General features: G+C 26.9%; 1 protein-coding gene across 14 annotated transcripts in view; it reads left to right on the forward strand.

Annotated features, from left to right (window-relative positions):
* LOC114934125 (uncharacterized) overlaps positions 1–25,238 on the forward strand; it is a 94,760-nt gene that overhangs the window by 27,413 nt on the left and 42,109 nt on the right. For 9 of the 14 annotated variants that reach the window (XM_085488327.1, XM_085488324.1, XM_085488317.1 and 6 more), the window contains one exon: positions 15,424–15,483. In XM_085488327.1, coding sequence (XP_085344453.1) covers positions 15,424–15,483 — 60 coding nt within the window. Of the gene's footprint in view, positions 1–539; positions 1,989–15,422; positions 15,484–19,180; positions 19,361–20,113; positions 20,239–23,289; positions 23,507–23,924; positions 24,183–24,285; positions 24,343–24,659; positions 24,714–24,887; positions 25,139–25,238 lie in introns of those variants that run through there. The other 5 variants (XM_029306788.2, XM_029306796.2, XM_029306774.2 and 2 more) reach the window with 5 other exon arrangements.

A 25,238-nucleotide genomic window follows, 5' to 3' on the forward strand; every position in this document is an offset into this window, starting at 1 on the left:
TTTTTATATAATACATACTTCAGAAAATTTATACTATTTATTTATAATTAGAAATTTTTTGAAGAAATATATATATCCAAAAAGATTCAAAAATTATCTAGAGTTTAAAATAATATTTAAAAATAAAAAATAACAAAAAATATATAATAATAAAAATATAATAAATTTCGAATTAATGAAATATTAGTAATAAAATAAATGTTACTCAAATAGCATCTGCAATAATTCGAATCGCAATCCTCTTCTTTCACCTCACCCCCTCCCCGCCCTTCAATATTTCGCCAACCAAGAATATGTCAATTGCCATTAAGTTCTTGCTTAAATTTCCTATCTTCAAATATTTTCTCTGAATCTTTGCTCCATTCGGTCACTTGTCGAAGGTGAAAAGTCTATCTCCCCCCTTCCAGCTGTCAGCCTTTCTCTCTTCCTCTCTTCGTTGCACTCTTTGCACATGTATCATACATGTATATACACATATATCACACACATAAACACACACAAAGACACGATTGGCTCGCCCCGTTACTTACTTCAGGGCGCGTATCGCGCAATGACGCTCGTGGGATCGGCTCGGCTCGGCTCAGCTCAGCGTCGCGACGTTGGAGCGTATTAGTGCGTCCCGAACGCTTTCTACTGAAGCGTGTCTTCTTCTTTTGTCCCGCGTCCGGTGCTGCTTCTTCCGCGTGTCATCACGATATTCGGCCACCGCCATCTTGGTCTATTGAGACGTGCGCGCGCGCAAACGGGATTGGAAAAAGTGTGTGAAAATAAGCTATTAACCCGTCAATCTTATCTTATCTTATTCCTGTGTCACGTAAATCGTGGAATTCAGACCCAATTTCTTCATAGGCGCGATTGACAGCAATTACTCTGTCGGTCGAACCCACTCAGCAACAAAATTGGAACATAAGACGTCTTAAAGTCATTGAGATGTCCTTTAGACATCATATTAAAATATGTCTTTAAGATATCAATAAGATATTTTTAAGACGTCTTATATCCCATTTTAAGACAGTGTCAAACATGTCCATAATATTGGGACATAAGACACGTCTTCTCTAGATATCGTATAATAAGATGTCTTGTACGTGTTCCCATTTTGAACCTGTGTTGCTGTTTGGGAAGCTTTGCCAAACGGAAAATTACTTCTCTTTCGTATCTTTTATATAGTATCTCTTGATGGTGTTTATCTTCACGGAAGATTGGAGATATACTTTGAAGAAGAAGAAGAAATAGAACGCAATCTCTTATGACGGAAGACACTCTTTAACTGGTGAAGAAAGTGCGACGTTGTGATCGATCCGGAGTTGCGAAACTTGACGGAAGAAGTTTCCTTTGAAACCTTTTCTTTTCGATTCATTGAAACTTGTTACAAAACGTTACCGAATCTTCCGCTCTTTTCAGCTTCGATCATTCGTTTTACTTCGGAACCTCAAATCTCGTTAGTTCTCCAGATGCTTGCACTTCTTCTGGCATCATCAGTTCCTCAAATCCTCAAATTTCTTTTACAATTTTTAAATCTTGATACTTCCCTAAGATTTTCTGAAATTTTCCCGACATAATCATAAGTTTTAAAATTCTCATTTGAATTTAATAAAAATCCCAAATCTTGAAGCTCATCTTTTGCATCTTTGACCCTTTTGTCAAACTTCCTTAAAAATCGTATAAAAGCCATTTTTCAAGCTCACATTGTCAATTTACCTTTATTCCCAAAAAATTTAATTTTGTTCATCAATAATATCCGTTAAGATTCACTCGAAATCCATATCATATAATATCTTCATGTTGGATCCTCATTGTGCTTAAAAGAGTGCACCAGTAATCAAAGAATGATCGACTGATCGCGATTGAAGCTATCTTCCGAGATTTTCCCGGTATCTCGGCACCGTTATATATCGTCCAGCAATAAAAATCGATCATCGTCGGCGTCTCGTCTATTAATCTTCAGTGGACCATGTTGGAATTCTCCGTACAACATGCCGAAGTCGGTACGTATACACTCGATTCTACTCGATGCGTGCGCGGAATAACGGCAAGAAAACACTTTCTCGAACGTACTTTTGCAATCGCCTGCATTTCTTTTGTTATTTGCTTTCTTCCTGTTATTACATCAATATACCAAGCGTACCAAAATCACATGTTTTTCTCAAATTGTCCTGTTACACTAACCATAATTAAATGATTAGTAGCATCAAATCTCAATCCGATGCACGTATATAAATAGAGATTATTATTATTATTATTATTATTATTATTATTATTATTATTATTATTATTATTATTTATTTAGTTATTGAATAAATCAAGATTAATTTTTAATTCAATTTTTTTAATAGTATATGCTTATTAATATAATTATGATAAATTGAGTTTAAAAAAATATATCTTTATTTACTTAATAATAATAATAATAATAATAATAATAATAATAATAACAATATAATAACAAATAATAATAAAAACAAATAATAATAATATATTCTCCTAAATTGTTACATATACAATATTTATTTTATTTTAATCAGAGAGAGAACAGAAGCTATATATTGTATATATTTAGATAAAAGAAAAAAAAATATATATATATTCTTTTTTCTTATATTAAAATAAAATTGTTATTACATATAATTTTTCGATAAATTATTACAATATATTTGTAAATTTTTTGTTAATTTTTTTTTAAACTGAAGCAATTGCAATTATAAAAAATCGCGAATGGAAAAAAGAGTAATTTATAGGGAAAGCTTAGATAGTGCAATGTACGAATCGCTGTTCCGGTATTCAAGTTTGAAAAACGTCACAGCTCATAATTAGGCTAATTATAGAGCGCAGTGCGGAATTCTTGTGAATGTGTGTGCAACGACCCGTTGTAAACTCTTTTGAATGCCACGCTTGCACAATATCGACAATGAATACACACGTGCGTATATGCTCTGTCAATAGGGATTCTCAATTGAATGATCGCGATGTTATCTTGTTAACCTTAAGTGACTTCATTACTCCTTGCCTTCGAGATACAGTCTGTCTATATTTTCTAGAATGCAATTTCCACTTTATAAAGCCGTCGTTATCAGCGAGACGCGATCAATCCTTGGTCTTTTTTCTTCTTGACATTTACCATTTTATTTATGTTACCTAAATATTTAAATCGTATGCAAATTTTTTCTCTTATTCAACAAAGTTCTTTTTCAATTATTAAATTTTATTTAATCTTCAAAATTCTAATTCTTTTCTCCCGAAAATGTTGAATAATTATCTGATACTACCCATTATACGATTTAATATAGGATATAAGAAAAAAATAGTGCTCTCAATGGTTCATTGAATTTATTATATTTTTTACAAAATTATTTAAAATATTTAATTATATATTGCTTTTTAAAAAATTGAAGATAATCTTGAATTTTAAGTTGTAACTTGCATGAAATAGACACAGTTTTATTACATTTTTCTCACATTATCGCACTTTGCTTTTAAAATTATTTGCATTGTTGTCTTAAATATTCTGCACATATTTATACTATTTATTGATTTATACAATATACAATTCAATGTAATATTAAATTATTATTAATATTAAATAATATTTTTAAAAATTATTATTATTATTATTTTATAAAGCAATTAAAGATACGAAAAAATTGTTCAAACCTAAAAGTTGTTTCAAAAGCTAATTTTATGTAGTGTAATAATTTTTTATAGGCGGAAGTGTAAAGAAAATTTCAAAATTGTCCTTCTATTATTTTGAACGGCATATGGCATTAATTTTTTTATTGTATTTTTATGATAGACAATTGATATCAATAACCTACTCTGATAGCGACAAGGTAACCTACTTAAATGTCACTTGAAGGTGGCAAAAAAGTAATGCGATTTTTTAATTGTACATTTATTATATTTAATTTGTAATTACAAATAGTATAATAGTATAATAATCTTTGTGTTTGGCTTCTCATACTTGACTTTACCTTAGCTTTCGAGTCTTGTTTACGTTTGGTATGTTTACGTTCGTTCATTCGCTTGCTCAGTTAAGATTGATGACTAGAGAGCAAATATAAATGTATCATTGTAAACATTTAAAGACAGAATAATTTTAACGTCATACAATGTTTAATTTGTATAAAAATGTTCTTTATTATTAAATAAAAAACATAAACTTTTTCTTATAAGATATGACAATAATACTTGGTCCAACGCATAATTAAGAATTTCAATAATAAAAATTTTATATCAATTTTTATAATTTTATATTTATTAGAAATTAATGTTTTTTTAATATTTTTTTTATATCTTGAGTAAATCAATTAAACGAATGATTTTCACTTTTTACTCATTTGTTCATTTTATCTGTGTTCGATTTTTCAACAATTCATTCAATATCTGAAATTTTTAAATTCCATTAGAATTGTGTCAGAAGTGAAACTGATAATGATAGTGATTACATTTTTAATCTGTAATCTTATTAGCCGCTCTTTACAAGATTCTTAGAATTCTTGTGATTAAAACGCAAATATAAGAAGGCTTATATATAACATTTGACACATATTATGTATATATAAATTTTTTATTATACATATATAATATATATAATAAAAAATGAAAATATACATATATACAACAAGATATATACATATACATATATATATATATATATATATTATATATATATATATATATATATATATATATATATAAAGTGTACTTAAAAAATATAAAATATAGAATTATAATATAATATATATATTTTTTAAAGAGAAGTACTCTTTAAAAAAATATAAAAGATTAAAATAAACATTAATTTAATAAAATTTTAATTTACAAGTAAAATGCAAAATTGTTCTCTGCTTCATAAACTGTACAATATTTAAAATGAAAAATGGTTAATATTTGTCATTGAAGTATATTTTGAATCCTCTTGTGTTTTCTCTTCTTTTCAAGGTCAGAAACTATCACTTGCAATATTTAAATTACGAATGCATATTGCAAAAGTAACCAATTATATTATGACGTATGCAAATGAAAGTCGGCTGTAACCACACGATGCTTCCATTGACTTCCTACTGCTCACTTGGTATTTCACCTTTTTCTCACCTCTCTTTTTGTTTACTGATGATGACTTGGCATCCAAGCACGTAGCCCAAATAACAAAGATCGAGTGGATGATGAACATTTAAATATTCAAATATTGTCATAAGCGAGAATATATATATATATATATATATATATATATATATACTATATAAACATACTTAAAAATTTATACATTATCGTATATCTAAATAACTGCATATTTGTGTATGCATGTAAATATTTGACGTCCGAGTATTATAAATCTTGACAGTTGACCAATCAAATAATTGGACATTAAAATCACAATCAATCGCAAAAGTTAAAAAAATTAGATTATTCGAACAATATTACACATGCTTGAATATTTTCTGGATATTTCTAGATATTTATAAAAGTCGTATTCCTCGCCTACGTCAAAAGATATTATTCTTAATAAATTACCAAGAAGTTATTTCTCTTATAAGAAACCAATATCAATTCGCTCCACTTTATTCCGATGATGCGAGATGCACGTTAAAGATCGTTTTGAAGACTTTCTATAATCCCGAGATCGCCTCTCACCATCTTTCGGACTTGCTTGTGGCATCGCTTATAGCTCCATTCAAACACGCAAATAATCTCGACATCCAGGGGCGCAAGCAAAAATTTTTTATAAAAAAAACAGAAACTTGAAATCTTATCTCTCACAATCAAAAAGTGCTATAATTTTATATATATTTTATATTTTTAAATTTAATTACATTATAATCATAAATATAATTATAGTATAATTATTATATTATTGAGATATTTATTATATTATATTATTATAATATATTATAATATTATATATATAATTGATATAATAATTAATTGTTGTAATTAATACATTAATATATTAATTATAATATATATAATTAATATTTTAATTAAATATCTAAATTATTTATATTAAATTATATATAATTATATATATATATATAAATCTGTATTTAGTAAATAAAATTATATATATGTATATGATAAAAAATTTCAATTTTATTATAATAATATAATATATTCTAATAATATATAATATTTTATATATTATAAATACTGGAGATGCTTGTATTCTCTCTCTCTCTCTCTCTCTCTCTCTCTCTCTCTCTCTCTCTCTCTCTCTCTCTCTCTTATTATTAGATGAATGCAATTTACATCATTAATAATATTGTTTTTTTTTTTTTTTAAATAAAATTAATAATAATTTTGCTGTCAATTATTTTACGTTTATGCAACATTGCAATCAAATAAAAAAAAAAGTTATTTATTATGTGCGCCCCTGTACGGATTTCCAAATGCAATCGATCCGCTGAATAACATGTCTGGATTGCAACATCCTTTCGAAATTACTAACGCACGAGACTTGTTTAAATAAATCGTAGAACCGCTCGTGCCGATTTCCAGTATGATAATGAGGCGTCTCAAAGTATCAATAGCTTCCAAATGTCGAGCGATTAAAAAGTTCAAGGGTGTACGTCAGCAAATTAATCCTAATACCCTGAATCATCATAATTTGGTCTAGCCATTCGATGAATTTTGATGTAGCTCCAATATTGACTCATCGTATTATAATGTATGTAAATTATCAAACACATTCTATTACAATGTTTTTATTCAAGAATAAAAGAATAATAAATAAAATAGAAAAATAAAAAAAATAATAAAATATTCGTCGAATATTATTATTAGTATATTGTTGCGATTAACTTGTATCTTTATATTTATATTAAATAATATTGTTTCGTAACGTGGCTCCTAACAACATTTCCATTGGAATGCAAAAGAGACATTTCACATCGCCGTCTCGTAATCGACACATTATTCTGAATTCCTGAAAGAAATCCGGTACACGCAATCCGATAATGTTTTATGCAGAATTCCTGAATCTCGAGCGTTGCTCGATCGTGATCGATGATTAGTATAATATTTATGGACATTAATTAGATAACCGCTTAATTAGATACGGCTTGTAATAGAAAAGAAAATACTTTTTCCAGAGATATATGTATGCGCATTAATTGAAATACATGCATTTTAAATGGAAATATATAATGTTAAATACCTATTTTGTATTTTGCATTTAAAATACATATTTCAGAAACTATTTTACATTTCCATTTAAATAGCTTTCATTATCTATTTTTTATTTAATGCATTTCTATTAAATGCGTTTTTATTAAATGCATTTTTCTTGTGCAAAGTCACAATTAATCGATATCATTAAAAAATATCAATTATATGTAAAGAGAACACAACAATGCCACTTTTCATTTGACATTATTGGTTCTAATTATGAAATTTCATAGAAGGAAAATGGGTAATTCCCTCTTTGAAAGACTTGTTGTTCTGAAAACACGTTCCACTTTCAAAAGAGCATTGCAATTAAAATGTCATTTTAAAAGAATAATTGCATGTCTGTAAACAATATAACCAGACATTTTATGTAATCCTATTACATGTGTAAATATTTATGTAAATTTTTTTTATTTAAATATATAATAAGAATATATGCATATAAAAAAATAATAATTTAAAGTACAAGAAAAACTAGTAATAAATATAAATAATAAAAATAAGAATTTAAACATAAATATATAAAAATATATTTGAAATATATTTATTAAAAAACAATTATTTTAAAAATGAAAATAAGAAATAAAAAATAAGAATTGTCAAAGTATTTTTTTAAATAAAAATATTATTTTTATTATTTATATTTTTATAAATTTTTTTATTTATATTTCAATTTCTTATATTTTAATATTTATATCTCTTATCATTATTTCTCGTACATAAATTCTTATTTCTTTTAATATAAACTTAAAATACAAGAATTGAATTACATGCATAGATATTATACATATAGGATTATATAAAATGTTTTTCTGTATATATATTGTTTACAGACATTTGATTATTCTTTTAAAATGACAGTTTACTAAATTGCAACGTTCTCTTTGGAAGTAAATCGTGCTTTTACAGAAAAACAATTTTTTCTAATTTTTTTTTTACAATTGATAATATCTCGCTTAATTGTGAGTTTGCAAGAAAAATGCATTTGAAACAGAAAATGGATAATAAATGCATTTAATTGGAAATTGGAAAATATTTTCGAAAAAAATGTATTTTAAGATTAATGCAAAATACAATATAGACATTTTTCATTTTGTGTTTCCATTTAAATACTGTTTGAAACGATGTACATATCTCTAGATATTATTATTTACACGTGTGCACCTAAACAAAAAGATATTTACAAAAGATATTGAAAAATGTTTAAAGATGTTTTACAAACAATGCAAAAGGATAAGAGTTAATATTGTTTAAAGATTACTCTTAGTCTCTCGCGATGATCTTGAAAACGTCAAGGTCATTGGGAAGGAGCACAATAAAGGTTTACCTATTTATGCATTATTATTATTAATTATTCATTGTAAAAATTCCTCAAGAAGAACAGCTCCTCGAGGAGGACTGAACAAATGAAAAGAGGAACAGGTATGCTCGGTCTGTTACTACATACGAATTACGGATTGTTCGAATACAAGCAAGAACGAGAGGCTTGCCTTGAGGAAACGCGTGGCTCGATTCATTGAGGACATCTCATCGCCGAGATCGAGATATGATCCTTGAACTGGCTGTTGTTTTATTTCAAGAACACCGCCGCCAGTTCGATCACACTCGCGCAATTCGCGTATATATGTGTATACAAGAATTGGGTAATAACTAGTTAATTAGTTAAAAGTTAAAAAGTTAATAATTTTTAACTTAATTTAGTTAATTTAAAATGTATCAATTTTTAACTTCAACTAGTTATTTTTTACTTTAAACTTGTTAACTTTTTTCCTAAGTTAAATTTTCTATCTCTAAATATCATTATTGTTTTTTTATGCGTTATAAACGTATTATTTTTAAATTCAAGTATTATTAAGTTTTTTATGTTCATTTGTCATCAATTGTAATTACCAAAAAATATATTACTATATAAAAATCAAAATTTCTTTGTTATTTTGTTTTATCATAAATTTTAAAAAAATGAACAAACAAAATTCTAATTTAATATAAATAATGTTTTGAAAAATTAACTTTTGATTTAATTTCTGTTAATTTAATCTTAACTTTAACTGAGTTAATTTTTTTGTTTATGCAAACTTTTAACTTAACTAAATTAATTTTATAAGTAACTAACTTTAACTTAACTTAGTTTTAAAAAATCATTAACTTATCCAACCCTGGTGTATATTGAAAAAAATTGTTAACTTATGACTAAACCTTTCAACTAAATTATTATTTTGTTAATTGAACGTATATTAGTATTTATAAGTCATATATAAATCTAATACACGTTTTGTTAAATTTAAAGGGGTGCTAACTGTGTCTGTTTTATCCACAAATATTATTTTCATTCAATTATTTATTGACTATAGATAAAAAAATTCTTTATTAGAATTTAAGTATTTATAATAACAAATCTAGGCCATATATGTATATTAACACTGACAACAATATACTGACAACAGTGTCAACTAACTGCGCTTTTATCAAGGAAGTATGTAAAAAATTTTTAATTCTTGCGTTTAACATCAAAAATGTTTATTTTAATTAATTGTACCATTCTAGTTTTTCACTTGAAAAGGACCAAAAACAAATGGTCAAAACGTTGTGGAAATAAAATAAAAATTTTCTTGGCTAGTTTGGGTCGAATTAAATATATCGTTCCAAAATTTAAAACGTTTAAAAATATAATCTGTCATCTGTTATTTATATATATCTATCCATGTTGAAGTGTAAAATCGTTACTTGTCGGGTATTGAATTGCTATTGTAATCATACTTCAACATGGATGGATACATATAATTAACAGATGACAGATTATATTTTTAAACGTTTTAAATTTTATTGCGTATATATCATAGATGTTTATATTAAATTTAGTTTTTAAGTTTTTTACGCTGAGGATGGCCCAAAAAAAGATGCCGAAACGTACGTTATTGAGATGATATTATTGTAATGTTTTTGTATATTCATGGAAAATTTTTAATTTTTAATTTTATATTAATAAAGATACACGTTTAAACATCGTAGCGCTTGCTCGTAATTGCCGTTTTTATTTAGATTGTTTGTATTATAAAATTAATTTTGTTTATATTACATATAAACAGAACAATATATAAAAAATACAATAAACAATAAGACTATTATTAATAAAATAAAATTTCCATGAATTTTCAGTCAATTGCAATTGAATTTATAATAATATAGAATAATATAGAAAAAAATAATATAGACAAATATGTGACTATATGATACATTTACATACATATTATTATAATATCAATATTTTATATGTAATATATAATTATATTATTTCGCCGTTTGAAACGCAGTTATGCATACAAGTTGTATTTGCACTTAATACATAAGAATTTGCTAATTAACGCTAAGTAACATGCGATTCATTGACGCATCATGACGATTATGTGCACGTACTAGCTATAATGCGCAATCAGGCGCAATCCATAATAGGTGTAATTGTACCTAGTTCCGGCGATTATTTAGAAGTTGATTTTAGCCAATTAAAATAAGATTTATTTGAAAAATCTTACAAACAAATAAATAAAAATAAAATAAAATATTTTTTTTAATGTATCCTTTTAATGATAAACATTATGACAGTGTCCTTTATTTTTAAGATTTTTTTAGAAAAATAATTATAAATAAAAATAAAAAAAAAATAAAAATAAAATAAAAATAAAAAGTATAGAAAAATGTTATCTTAACCGTTTTTCTCTTCAAATTTTATTTGATTTTTTCCTTGATTTAAAAAAAATTAATCATTTTTTGTGAAAAATATTAAAATTTGCAATTTTTTAAGAATAATCGCTTTCTAAAACGCATTTTAAAAACAAATATATGAAAGACAAAATGTAAATTTGTATTTAAAAAATCTTACTACATATATTTATTTTAATATACATATATATTTTTATGATATCTAAATTTTTCGATATTTTAGCGAAATTTATTTTTCAATTTCAAAAATTTTTTAAATAAAAAATATATTTAATTTACATGTCTTATTAATTTCTGTCAAAAATGTTTTAAAAAATAATTTCTATTTTTAGTTTAATTTATAAACATTCGTCGCTTCTTAACATTGCAATCAAACATCTTCAGGGACATCGAGATCCACTTAACAGATGTACCGTATACTTCGCGTTCTCGTTATATCATAGTGAAAGTTTGAGATGTTTAATACTGATTTTCTTTAATATCGCAGAGTCGATTTTAATGCGCGCGCTTTTCACATCCGATGCTAATCAAAATAAATTATACGCATGAGAGGGCGTCTGAAATGCGTTGATGTATATAATACACTAGAAGAGAACATTATTAAATCAAGAATTAACTTCCTATGAATATATAAATGTCGATGAATACATAAGAGCCTTTAAAACCAACATTTATTACTTTTTCGTAATTTATTAGTATCTGCTGTTAATATAGAGAGATCTCTCTCTTCTTTTAGATTATTTTTGCACTAAGTGAGAGAGAGAATCTTTCTAAATCTTTTCAATTTTTTTTTCAAATTTGCAAGATTTGAACTTGAAAAATTGTTGTCTCGATTTTCTGAAATAATAATATCTTTAATCAGACAATCTTTAAATTATAGTATTTTTAATGTTTGTTTACTGCTCTAAATTTTTTTAAAAATGTTTTTCAGTAGAGAATTACTATCATATATTCATCATATCATATAATCAATTTCAGATCGATTTTGTTTCTTAACGGAAATGTTGAGGGAAATGTCAATCATATTTTGTTTAACTTTTTAAATTTTTCATCATATATCTTTTATTATATATCTTTATAATAAATTTTAAGCCTCAAATTAAAGTTCTTATCTAAAATAAATTCCATTAAAATCAATTGAAAAATGCATTATAATTTGATTAATCTTTTAGCTCCAAAAATCAGCGATAAACTCTTCTTTCTCAATTGTTTATAACAAAATTATTATTGAGTTTCCATATTTTCGCTGAGAAATAATTATCTCAAATTGGTCAGGAAATCTATTGTTAAAAGCACATTCAGTAGTTTGGACACATGTTAGATATAAATATTTTTATTTTGTTGTTCTTGTTGCTTCTGAATTCAGAAGAAACATAATTGCGATAGTGAACAAAACAAATAAAGGAAAATCAGATTGTATAAAACATTATAAATATCAGTGAATTATCTTTTTACAAAGATGATAATTACCTAGCCAAAAAGGTTTCGTGTCGATAAAAAAATGCAATTACTCATATAATACTGTCTCGTATAATTCAACATAGACATGTTGATCAGATTAATGCTTATCAATAAAGCTGTTTGATTAACATCTTTTAAGATTTTAAGATACTGTAACTCTTTTAAAACAAAACACTTGGCAAATTAAAAGTTTCTTAACTCAAAATATTTATATATTAATATATATTTTTTTATATTATTTTCTATTTATTCGTTTAATCTTGTTACATCATACATAGTAAATTATCCTAATATAAATACACAATATTTTACGCGAATATCATTTACAATTAAATACTTATTTATGTAGCAATATCTTATTGCTTACACAATTATTTACTTATTTACATTTATTTATTTATTTATTTATAAATAATAGGAAAAGAGTCTTTTTTTATACAAATGGTTACAAGTATTAATTATTTTATGATCCAACAGATTTTATGACGAATTTTATATTGAATATTTAAGATATTAATTATATATTTATAGTATAATTTTATTTTATAAAAATCTTATCTATGTATAGGTATATTAATCATAATTAGAAATCGTAATATATATACAAAGCCATTACATGAAAGAAAAAAATTATTATACATTTTCGCATTTGCATAAAAAATCACCTTTATTTTGTTATTATATGGTATATATATATAAAATAACAAAATAAAGGTGATTTATTAGAAAAATATTATTATACATTTTCGTATTTGCGTAAGAAATCACCTTTAGTTTGTTATTTTATATATATATATATATATATATATATATATATATATGTATATATAAAATAACAAAATAAAGGTGATTTCTTATGCAAATGCGAAAATGTATAATAATTTTTTTCTTTCATGTAATGGCTTTGTTTTCGAGATAAAATACTAGATCAAACTCGATAACAGAATTTGATTTATGTGTATTATGATAATTTATATTTGCAATCCTCGTTTGTGTGGCAATAATATTTTTTTCTCAATCGCGAAGATAACGCTCTTACGTATGACGGATGGTGTTAATAATTTTATTACACCGAAATTGTATTAATCAAGTAGAGAAACGACCTCTTAATTTCGTTCCATCTAGCCTCTTATTCAGGGTCCAGTCGCATAATAAATAACTTCGACAAAAAAATGCGTTAAAGGGGTTCTAAACACTGTCGTGTTTTATCGATAAAGCATCATTTTTGCGCACCCTTTTCTTTATTGGTTGAATAGAATAATAAATGCTTTTGTATTACACGTGCAGGCAAAGTAGCACTTTCGGTGCGTGTTTTCTGTGCGGAAAGCGGCCGATTTCCCCCGCCGCCATCTAGCGGCGACGCAGTGAGTGAATAAGCAGCAAAGCCATTATCTACGGCTGAGCCGCGTTAAAAGTCATTGTATACGGCTCAAGCCGTAGGCAATGTATTGAACACGGCTATCCCCCCACCGTGCCGCGGCAAGATGGCGGCGTGCAATCGGCCGCCTCGCGCACAGAAAACGCGCAACAAAGCCACTTTGCCTGCACTTGTAATACAAAATAGTATGTGTATCACGTGCGGATTGACAATTGTTCACTCGTGTGGGGTGGTCGCACTCGCATTCGACTCGTGCGTCCATCTCGCGCACTCGTGACCAATTGTCAACTTTCCGCACTTGATACACAATATACTATTCCACGATGACACTACATACAGAAACAAAACGTGAACCTATTGATTTTATGTTAAAAACAAAAAAAAATTTAATTGAAAAATTAAAAATCTTCGTAAAATGTAATTCACTAATATTTATAATGTTTTATATGTATAATATATTATCTGATTTTTCTTTATTTGTTTTGTTCACTGTCCCAAAATTATTTTTCTTCTGAATTCAAAAGTAGCAAAAACAGCAAAATAAAAATAACATATTTATGTATAAAATGTGTCAAAACTACTGCAATGCGCTTCTAACTATAAATAGATTGCCTGACCAATTTGAAATGATTTTTTCCTAGCGAAAATATGAAAGCATCAATATAATGATTTTCAAATTATAAACAATTGAGAAAGAAGAGTTTATCGCTAATTTATTAAGCTAAAAGATTAATCAAATTACAATGCATTTTTTGATTAATTAGGTAAAATTTACTTTAGATATAAACTTTAATTTGAGGCTAAAAATTAATCATAAAGATATATGATGAAAAAAATTAAAAGAAGCAATAGTATATTGTGTATCAAGTGCGGAAAGTTGACAATTGGTCACGAGTGCGGGGGATGGACACACGAGCCGAAGGCGAGTGCGACCACCTCACACGAGTGAACAATTGTCAATCTGCACGTGATACACATACTATTTTGTATTACAAGTGCAGGCAAAGTGGCTTTGTGCGCGTTTTCTGTGTGCGAGGTGGCCGATCGCACGCCGCCATCTTGCGGCGGCACGGTGCGGGAATAGCCGTGTTCAAAGTTATTGTCCACGGTTGAAGCCGTGGGCAATAACTTTGAACGCGGCTTAGCCGTAGGCAATGGCTTTGAATGCGGCTTATTCACTCACCGCGTCGCCGCTAGATGGCGGCGTGGAAAATCGGGCGCTTTCCGCACAGAAAACACGCACACAAAGTGCCACTTTGCCTGCATGTGTAATACAAAAAATTTAAATTTAATTAAACATTTTTTTTGTTTTTAACAAAATCGGTAGGTTCGCGTTTTGTTTCTGTATGTACTTGAATCATGAAAAAGCATTATTCTATGCAACCAATAAAAAAAATGGTGCGCAAAAAAATGTTTTATTGGTAAAACAAGACGGCGTTTAGGATTTCCACGTAATTGCCGGAGCCAGGACACTGATTATATAGTTAATGTTTTATAATTTAATGCCCGTCAATGTCCGCCAACGTGGAAGTCATCGCGATTGTCTCAAGGGCGCATAACTTCGCGATGCGACTCGCATTAATAATTCGCGCCCTTCCGCCTGCCCCCTCTTTCCTTTTCTGTGTGTCCCTGTGACCAATGTCCGCTAATATAAAATGATAGTCACTTACCGATCTTATTTTGTTCCTTCCTTATCTCTGTTCCAGCACTCTCTACAGCCACTGAGGATGTGGGAGATGGGCCCCAAGGACACGAAAACGACACCGGTGAGTGAATTTCTCAAATTAAAAAATTCTGCTTTTTTTCAATTTTTTGTTATTTTTTCGCATTCGGAACAGATAAAATTAAAAGATTTTATGAGAGTCGTTAATTTTACGAAAGAGAAAGAGTTGTTGATGGGTGAATTTTATTTCTCTTGACCCTCACTCTATTACATTGGTTTTATTTTAAAACCATAAATGCATACTACTTTTAAGCGTTAAATTTTTAGGCGTCCACAAAAAAATGCAATTGTTATAATTAATTCAAATCTAATAGAGAAATCGATGAGTTTGTAATTTTTGTCTTAATTTCGTTCATCAGATATGCCCTGTAATTGAGAAAATGTCTCTATCGTTTCTTTCCGCTGTTGAATTCTCAGTTGATAAGAAATTCTATCCATTTTTATCTATTTTCATATTTTTATCATCAATCAATCTGCAAGTTTTAATCTTTTTTATGATCAACTCTTTTCTCACGATTTCTTCTCTATTACAATCGATCATATTTCGATTATTAATTAGTCGTATCTCAAATTTAGTCTACGAATCTAATTTTTAAGAATATTTTTAAGCATCGTATTCAAATATATATATATAAAATACTTGGATCATAATAAGATCATAATTAATCGCGAAAACTGCAAATTCTATGTATGATATATGACTTTTAATTACACGATGTCATCTTTTTTTTTTCAATTACTCAAGGCTACGATGACTTTTTAAAAAGATATCAACAATATAAAATTTAAAAAAAACTGCGCACAGCGTAAAATAAAATCTCTGGACAAAATTGATTCAAATTGACTTAAACTGTTTTTTCAAAATTATATGATTTCTTAATTTTGTTTTTTCAAAAATTTATAAATACAATTTAAATGTGTCAATTTTGACATTGATTCGTATTCCCCGAATTTAAAACAATCTCTTTAAGTTGAAATAAACATAATTTCTAAAAAACTATATTTGATAAATTTTCCATGATCTAAATCGCAATTAAATATTGCAAGACAAAAAATTTTTTAAAATCTATAAAAAAAAAGAAAGAGAGGTTAGAATTGAGAAATTGTAAGAAAACAATCATGTTTGTTGAGATTTGGCCCAGGGTCAACTAGTTTAATTTTCCAGTCAACGAATAGATTAATGCTAGAGACTAATAACACACGTGTAATTGATGTACTTGACGGATCGAACACCATCAAGTGAATCACGATTAAGTTAGGTAGATTAAGACATAAGGTTAGGTTAGGTTATTGTAGAGATTTAGTATATTCCAATACATAATAATATTCAAATTTTAATACATTATTAAGGATATATTTTTATAGTTTTGATGGATTATTTTCGCAACCAATTATATCTCGAGGAGTTTTTTGTTATTAACTTCGCGACAATGAGTGATTAATTAATGCTTATACGAGATGGTAATTCTTTCCGAGAATACGCAAGCGCGAATGTGTCTGTCTAATTTCACGTAAATAAAGGATTGGCTGTAAATATAGTTTATGTTATTGTGACAAACCAGCTGTCATAGTAATAGAATATATATGCATATACAAGTTTTTGCGTTGCGTTCATGAAATGAGTCACATAAAAATTTACATAAGAACTGATTTCTCACTTTTTTATGTATAAATAAGTTTATATGCATATTTATAACTTATAAACTATATATGCAAATTTATAATCGTATAACTGATGTCATACAAAAATATTATAATTTAATCTATTATAAATACTAAAGTATAATCTACTAGGTTTGCTTAATTCACTGATAGAAAAAACATAAATATATAGAAATCCGGCTCTTTACAATTTTGAGAAATGTTAAATATGAAATTTCAAATAAGAAATATTTATTTTTTTTATAAATTCTTGTTTACATGTTTAGAAATTCACATGTTTAAAGATTGAAACAACTTCTTAAAGATGATTCAATATATTTGATTTCGAGAAAATACAATAATATCGAGAGAAGTTATGAGGTGATTTTTGATGAAAAACTATTTTAAACAAAAATTTTATAACTTTTACTACTCTTTATAATTATGTATTTAAATTTTTGGAAATGCTTTTCAAGCTTCTTTAGTAATTTTACAAATTTTTTATAAGACCAAAAACTTAAAAACGTTTATTGTAAAATGCAATTACGTATAATAATTATGCATCCTAAAAAATTGCATTTTAGGAAATAAACATTAAAAATCTTGTTATATATGCGTAGCGCAATATAAATTACATCTATTTACAATCGCGTTTGTGTGACACAGTTAATAACAGTTTATTCTATTCCATATTCCATACAATTGCATGCATGCACAATACGTAACACAACAAATTACATAACATGTAAATAATTTAAATAGCAGAGAATAGTTACACAGAGACATTTTCCACAATATTATTTTTATTACTTAAAAGATTTTAATGAATATCCGCGGTAATAATCGGGTGAAGCTTTCGTGCGCAGATAGAGCAGGTTAAACCGAGCAGGAAAGTTCTTTAACATCTTACAATCTTCGCAATAATTATTGAAAAATTAATTTAAAAAATCGACTAATCCGAGGGAATATAAACGCATGACAAGAAGATAATAAACAACATACATATGTCAGAATTGTTAACTGAAAGGTGTACAACAAAATCTGGAAAGTGCAAAATCTCGGGTTTAGATATTAGGTTGGAAGGAAAGTAAGTTTTTTAGCTTGAAATTCGAGCAAATTTATTCTTATTAAAAAAACAACTTGAATCAATATGTAACATCCATTATTTTCTATAATAATGTGCCATCCTTCGGGTAGCTGCGTAAAAGTTGAACGTTTTCTCAGCGAAAAATTGTTGAAGGTGGTTTTGACAATCCTCCAAAGAAGTCTTAGAAGAACGTCTTTTTAAAGAAGTTTTGTAATGACTGAAACAAGTAATCTGGAGGAGCAATATCTGATGAATATATTAGATACAATAGAACATCTGAGCTAAATTGCAATATTTTTTCCTGAATAAGCAAAAAAGCAAGAGGTCTTGCTCTGGTGGACGAATAAAACATTTACAATAAAACCTTTCTTACCCAGACAGCACACAATGTCCAGTGGACGTCCAGTTTTGGTTTTTATTTGGTACAAACGTCCATGGACTTAATACGAACGTTTTAAGAATATCCATTATTGGATGTTCAAAGTATATTTATATTTGGACGTTTTAAAAATGTTTATTTTATGCATATATGTAAAGAATTCTTATCGATAAAAATAATTTCGTGTAAAATAGTTATAAACCCTTTTTTTCAGCAAACAGAATATAAATATTATATAACATAAGGAAATAATAAACGCAATATAACGGATCGTAGTTATGCGTAGATGAAATAATTTTTTTTCATATATACGCAATATAACTCAGCATACATGTTCCAAAGACGTTCAGAGAATATCTAGAATATCCTTTGGATGTTCTCTGAACGTCTTCGATATACTTCGATCATATATAGAGTCTGTTATAAAGGCTGTGTGTTCTGAAATTTAAAGTTAGTGTTGGGTATCAATTGTGTAACTTTTTTTAAAGTAAAAAATTTTCGGCAATCACGCATTGATTTTAAAATAAAATTAATGTGTGATTGGAAGAAATTTTTCACTTTTCACCTTTTCACTTTGGAAAAAGTTACACAATCGATAGTTTATACGTTACGTATATATTTATAAATTTTTAGCAGTATTGACAGTGAATTTTGAAACACAGCCAAAATTTACCTAGTGACAGTGATTATCGTGTGAGCACTCACTTGTTCGATGTTTTCTAAACGTATATTACGTGACTGTGATATTCAACTTTTTTCGTCCTTCCCGCCTTGGCTTCGCTATCTCCGAAGGCTGTGCATACATACTCGAAGGTAATCCTTATTTATTTCATTATTAAATTCATAAATCAACTCTATAAAGTTATAAATAAATTAGCTTACATATTTATTCGTGTACTTTTCATAATATTTTCCTTGTATTTGTTGGTTCTTGTAAATTTGCAGCCTTCCGAAAAATAGTAATAAGGTTAAGGTGACAAAATTCCAAATAAAATAAAAAATATAATTAAACTTAAGGCACATAATTTCATATAATATTCAGAATAGCATTATTAGACTTATTTAATTGTTTTTAATAATTATTACGTTGATTTTTACGAAAATTATGCTAATTGTGAATTTAGTCCATTAAAACAAAGTTATAACTTCCTCTATGTACCTTGTACCTATAAAATTTATGGCTAATTATAATTTTACTATTTCTTTATTAAGATTTTAATATGATCTTTAATATAAAAAAATGTATGTGTATAGTGGACGTAAAGAAATAATGTTACGCACCGTTAAACATCTAACACATTTTATTTAGTCTTGAAGTCATCGATACTCAAGTCGATACTCAACATTGAATGTAAAGTAAAATATAATTATATATTTATTATATATATAATTATATTTTACCTCACATTCAATGTTGAGTACCAATTTGAGTATCGATGACTTCAAGACTAAATAAAATGTGTTAGATGTTTAATGTTGCATAACATTATTTCTTTACTTCCACTATACACATACATTTTTCTATCACATCTTTTTCTTGCAATTTAATCAAATTTTATATTTCAGAGTATCTGTTATGTATACAGTGGAAGCAGAGGAATAAACAGACTTTACATAACATTAAACATCTAACACATCATTGTGTTCGGGAAAGTCGACATTTCACATTGGCACTCAATATTGAAGATAAGGTAAGATATAATTTCCAATTATCTGTTATGCATATAGTGGAAGTAAAGAAATAATATTACACCACGTTTAACATCTAACACATTTCATTTTGTCTGGAAGTCATCGATACTCAAATTGATACTCAACATTGAATGTAAAGTAAAATATAATTATATGTTTGTTATATATATAATTATATTTTATCTTACATTCAATGCTGAATACCAACTTGAGTATCGATGACTTAAAGACTAAATAAAATGTGTTAGATGTTTAATGTTGCGTAACATTATTTCTTTACTTCCACTATACACATACATTGTTTATACTATATCAAGATGACAAATTTTCTAATATTAAAATAATAAAAGCTTAATTGTATATTTTATAACTTTTTCTATTGTTGAGCGACTTTAGTGAATTTAGTTTTTCTACAATTTAATTTTTCTACAAACAAAAATACCTCATAAATATTATTTTGATTAAAATTTGAGAGAAGTAATTTGTAACAAGTATCTTTTATTTCATTAGTAGACAAAATTTTAAATTTTAAAACTTAAAAATGTTTTGGTTGTATTAAATTTAATTAGAAATTACAAAATTAACCGTAAAATAATTTTTTATATAAATTTGGATATTATATTTGGTTTTGTGAATCTTTTATTCAATCAACTTTTATTTTTTCATCTGAAGACTTTCATAATGTCTGAAATTAAGAAGCATTATATGAGAGCAAAGAGAATGCGTTTTCAAGAAGAAGTCTTTTCTAATCCTGAGCTTGATTCTGAGTCCGATCCTGAACCTGATCCTGAGCCTAATCTTCCTAACATAACTACAGAAAGATTCTCTGAACCACTAAATATAAGTATCTTACCAAATATAAATATCTCCACTAATGACGCACAATTAGAACTTTTAGAAAATAACAATTATTTAGAATCAGATTTGTTTTTACATGAGTCTATTTATGAATCCGATCAATCAAATGAAAACTTTCCACCTTCCTTCCACTCACCCTCAGATTCAGTCGATCTTGATGTACATAAGTATTTTCCTCATGACAATAGTAAAAAAAATAATCCAGAAGAGAACATACAATTAAAATTTATCCAGTGGTCATTGACGCATAATATTTCACATGCAGCATTAAGTGATTTATTAAAAATGTTAAAAGTTCGTATACCTGAATTACCCACTGATGCTCGAAGTCTTTTGAAAACTTGTCGTACCGTTGTAAGTAAAGTTATTGAACCTGGACAATATTATCATTTTGGTGTAGAGAATTGTATTAAAAATCTTATAAATTACTCAACTGATTTTTTTAAAAATACTGAAATTATAGAACTTGCAATTAATATAGATGGTCTGCCTTTATCAAAAAGTTCTGGAAGTCAAGTTTATCCCATTTTATGTCGGCTTGTCAAATATCATAGTAATGTAGATATAATTGGCATTTATCATGGTTATGAAAAACCTAAAAACGCTAACAGCTATTTAAACGATTTTGTTGAGGATGTATCATATGTTATTAATAATGGAATTATTATCGATACTAAACATTATTCTGTCAAAATATCTTATTTTGTATGTGATGCAGTAGCGAAAGCTTATATTACCTATACAGTTGGTCATATGGGTTATTATTCATGTACTAAATGTTATGAGGAAGGTACTTATATTAATAATCGTGTCTGCTTTCCTAATACAAATCATTTACGTTTAAGAACAGATACTTGTTATAGATCAAAAGTCCAAGAAGAGCATCATAATGGCACTAGCATATTAGAACAGATTCCTAGTCTTGATATGATTAAAGCTTTCCCATTAGATTATATGCATTTAATTTGTCTTGGAGTCGTAAAAAAACTAGTAGTAAATTTATGGTGTTTTGGAAAACCTTCCGTAAAATTATCACATCAGAATATTGCAAATATATCTTCTAATTTAATTAATCAAGCTAAAAATATGCCAATAGAATTTAACCGTAAACCTCGATCATTATTTGAAGCAAAAAGATGGAAAGCTACCGAATTTAGACAATTTTTGTTTTACACTGGCCCTGTTGTACTTAGAAAAATATTAAATAATGATAGATATACAAATTTTCTTTGTTTACATGTTGCAATAATTATATTAACGTCTTCTAAGTATTCATTATTTATTGATTACGCTTCTAATCTTCTTTCATATTTTGTGAACACATTTAAAATTTTATACGGCAAAGAAAATACATCTCATAATATTCATAATTTGTTGCATCTTTCTGAAGATGTAAAAATTCATGGCCCATTAGACAATTTCAGCGCTTTCCCATTTGAAAATTATTTGCAAACTATTTTAAAATCTATTCGTAAAGGTGAAAAACCGTTAGCTCAAATAATTAAAAGGAAAAGCGAACAAAATTTCCATCAAGTTCAAATAGAAAAGACTAAGAAAAAATATCCTATTTATGAAAAAAAACATTTTGATGGTCCAATTCTTAATCTTAACATTTGTAAACAATTTAAAAAAATCATTTTACAAGATTTTGTGTTGCGTATAGATCATCCTAATAATTGTTGTACTCTTATCAATGGAGACATAATTTTAATTGAAAATATTGTGCATTGGAATAATGACTTTAAGTTAATTGGCAGAAAATTTTTGATTGTAGAAAATTTCTATACAAGTCCCTGCGAATCAAAAGAGATTGGAATCTGTTCTGTTGATAATATTGGTGCTCTTGAAATATTTAATGTAGCAGATATTTCATTTAAATGTGTAATATTAAATTGGGAGGAAAAACAAGTAGTATTTCCATTAATACATTCAAACATCAATTAATGTTATTAATATATCAATTATTAATGTATTATCAACAATTGCTACTATTGTTATAGCAGAAAATTTCTCATTATTTATGTAAAATAGTTTTTAATTGATTTTAAAGATTTTATTTTTAAAATTTTATTTTATAACTATTAACAAATTGTGTTTTGTATTTCAAAATTGAAATTAAATGTTTTGCATTGCCTACACTATTCTTGATTACGAGTCTGTTTTTCTTAGTGTTGTGTGTTTTGGTTTTTTAGTTGTTCATGTAGAAAATGTGTGAACAAACATGGACTGTAATACAGTTTGAACAAGATTGTTCTGTGGAAGCGGTACCCTCAACATGGATTCAAGGGCAGTTTTGCTATTGGCCTACATACTCAAGAGACAAAATAACGAGTGCAATAAGGAAGCATGAATCTTTAAATACATGTTGGCCTAGCTACAAAATAAGAAACTTCAGAAATTCTACGTTTGGTAAGTTTTTATAATACAAAATTTTAAAATAAATGTTAGATTAAAAAGAAAGATTCATGTAGGATATATTTACACTGCGTCTGATATCGGATGTATGTCGGATATCAGACGCAGTGTGAATCCTGCATTAAATAAAATATCACTGATGTAGTAAAGCGAGCTATATGAGAATCTGTCGCGGAATAATACGCAAAGTGTTTATAATAGATATTTACTTTATTATTAGTATATTTCGATTCTTATTCGATCCTTCTCTCATCAATGAACAATTAAATCAAATTCTAAACGCATTATTTACCACACCAGACTGATATAGCCCGCTTTATTACAACTAAAATAAATGTATTTACTAATTTTGATACATTTGATTACATGAAACAAATGCAAAATAAAACAAAATTATATTTAACTTTTTAAGATAACTATTCCAAAGCACGCTCAAAAGCACATATTGCTGAATTTACGAGCGACTTAAATTCTGAAGTAGAAACTAATACTAAAAGAAAAGTATATAAAAAAATTTTAACTTCTTCTTCATCAGAAGAGAACTTAATACCACAACCACCAAAACTAAAAACAAAAGTTAAAATGGGAAAAAAAATAAATTCTGTAAGAAAAGAAAGTTCTGAAAAATCAATTAATGTTGATCAGTATGAAATATCCAATACCGAAATTGGTAAGTTTTTATAGCTATATAATAACATTTATAATAAACATAAAATTTTAATATATTTATTTTTTTTTATATATATCTTATATTTTTAAAATACTTTTTACAGATAATTCAATTCTTGATGAAAATGTAGATTTCCTAAATTATGAAAGAGAATTAATTAGTAAGTGTTTTTTATATATAATCTCATAGTCTTTTATTCATTTTATAGTCTATATGGACCGGTATTTATAGTTCAATCTTATATTTAAGATCGTCTTAAGTCTGCTTTAAGGTTAACTTAAGATTCTATTCAACCGATCAAATAGCTTCGTAGCATCTCAAGCTCGGACTTAATTTTAAATATAAAATCGGACAATGAATACCGGCCTTTATATATATATATATATATATATATATATAAAGGACAATAAAAAATTAAATATTTTTATTAATTTTTATTTTACAAGAATTGGTTAATATATATTAAATTTTTTCTAGGTACGCCACGTAATTCCCCCTACAGTCACCTCAGTAAGAGAGAAAAATTTGATGGTAATTATATATATATATATATATATAATATAAAAATATACATGTATGCACACACATGAATACATATTAGTACATATACGCATATATGCATACATACACATACATACATACACGTGTGTGCGTACATGTGTGTGTAACTAGACATAATATTAAATAATTTGAAATAATTTTCAGAGAAGACTGTTAAAAACTTAGTGGCTCAAAATTATTTAATACGTAGTGTGGTTCTGGATATACTCTCTGAAGTTAAAGAAATTAAGTTGCAACTAAAAAATAATTCTCAGGAAATAAATACCCGTGGAAAAGAACAAATAATTTCGGTATTTAATAATAAAGATAATGATATAAATTTTCCACTTAAAACCGAAGAAGAACTGCAGATAGTGGAAGCCGTCTTAGAAAATGACGACGAAATTACTAAAGCGGTAAGTTTTACTCAACCATATTACATATTTATTTTAAAAATAATTATTATATATAAAAGTATCATATACTCAGTGCCATTTGATAGAAAATGGAAATATA

The sequence above is a fragment of the Nylanderia fulva genome, unplaced genomic scaffold (genome assembly GCF_048542155.1).
Source record: "Nylanderia fulva isolate GAGA-0341 unplaced genomic scaffold, ASM4854215v1 Scaffold68, whole genome shotgun sequence".
Classification (NCBI taxonomy): domain Eukaryota; kingdom Metazoa; phylum Arthropoda; class Insecta; order Hymenoptera; family Formicidae; genus Nylanderia; species Nylanderia fulva.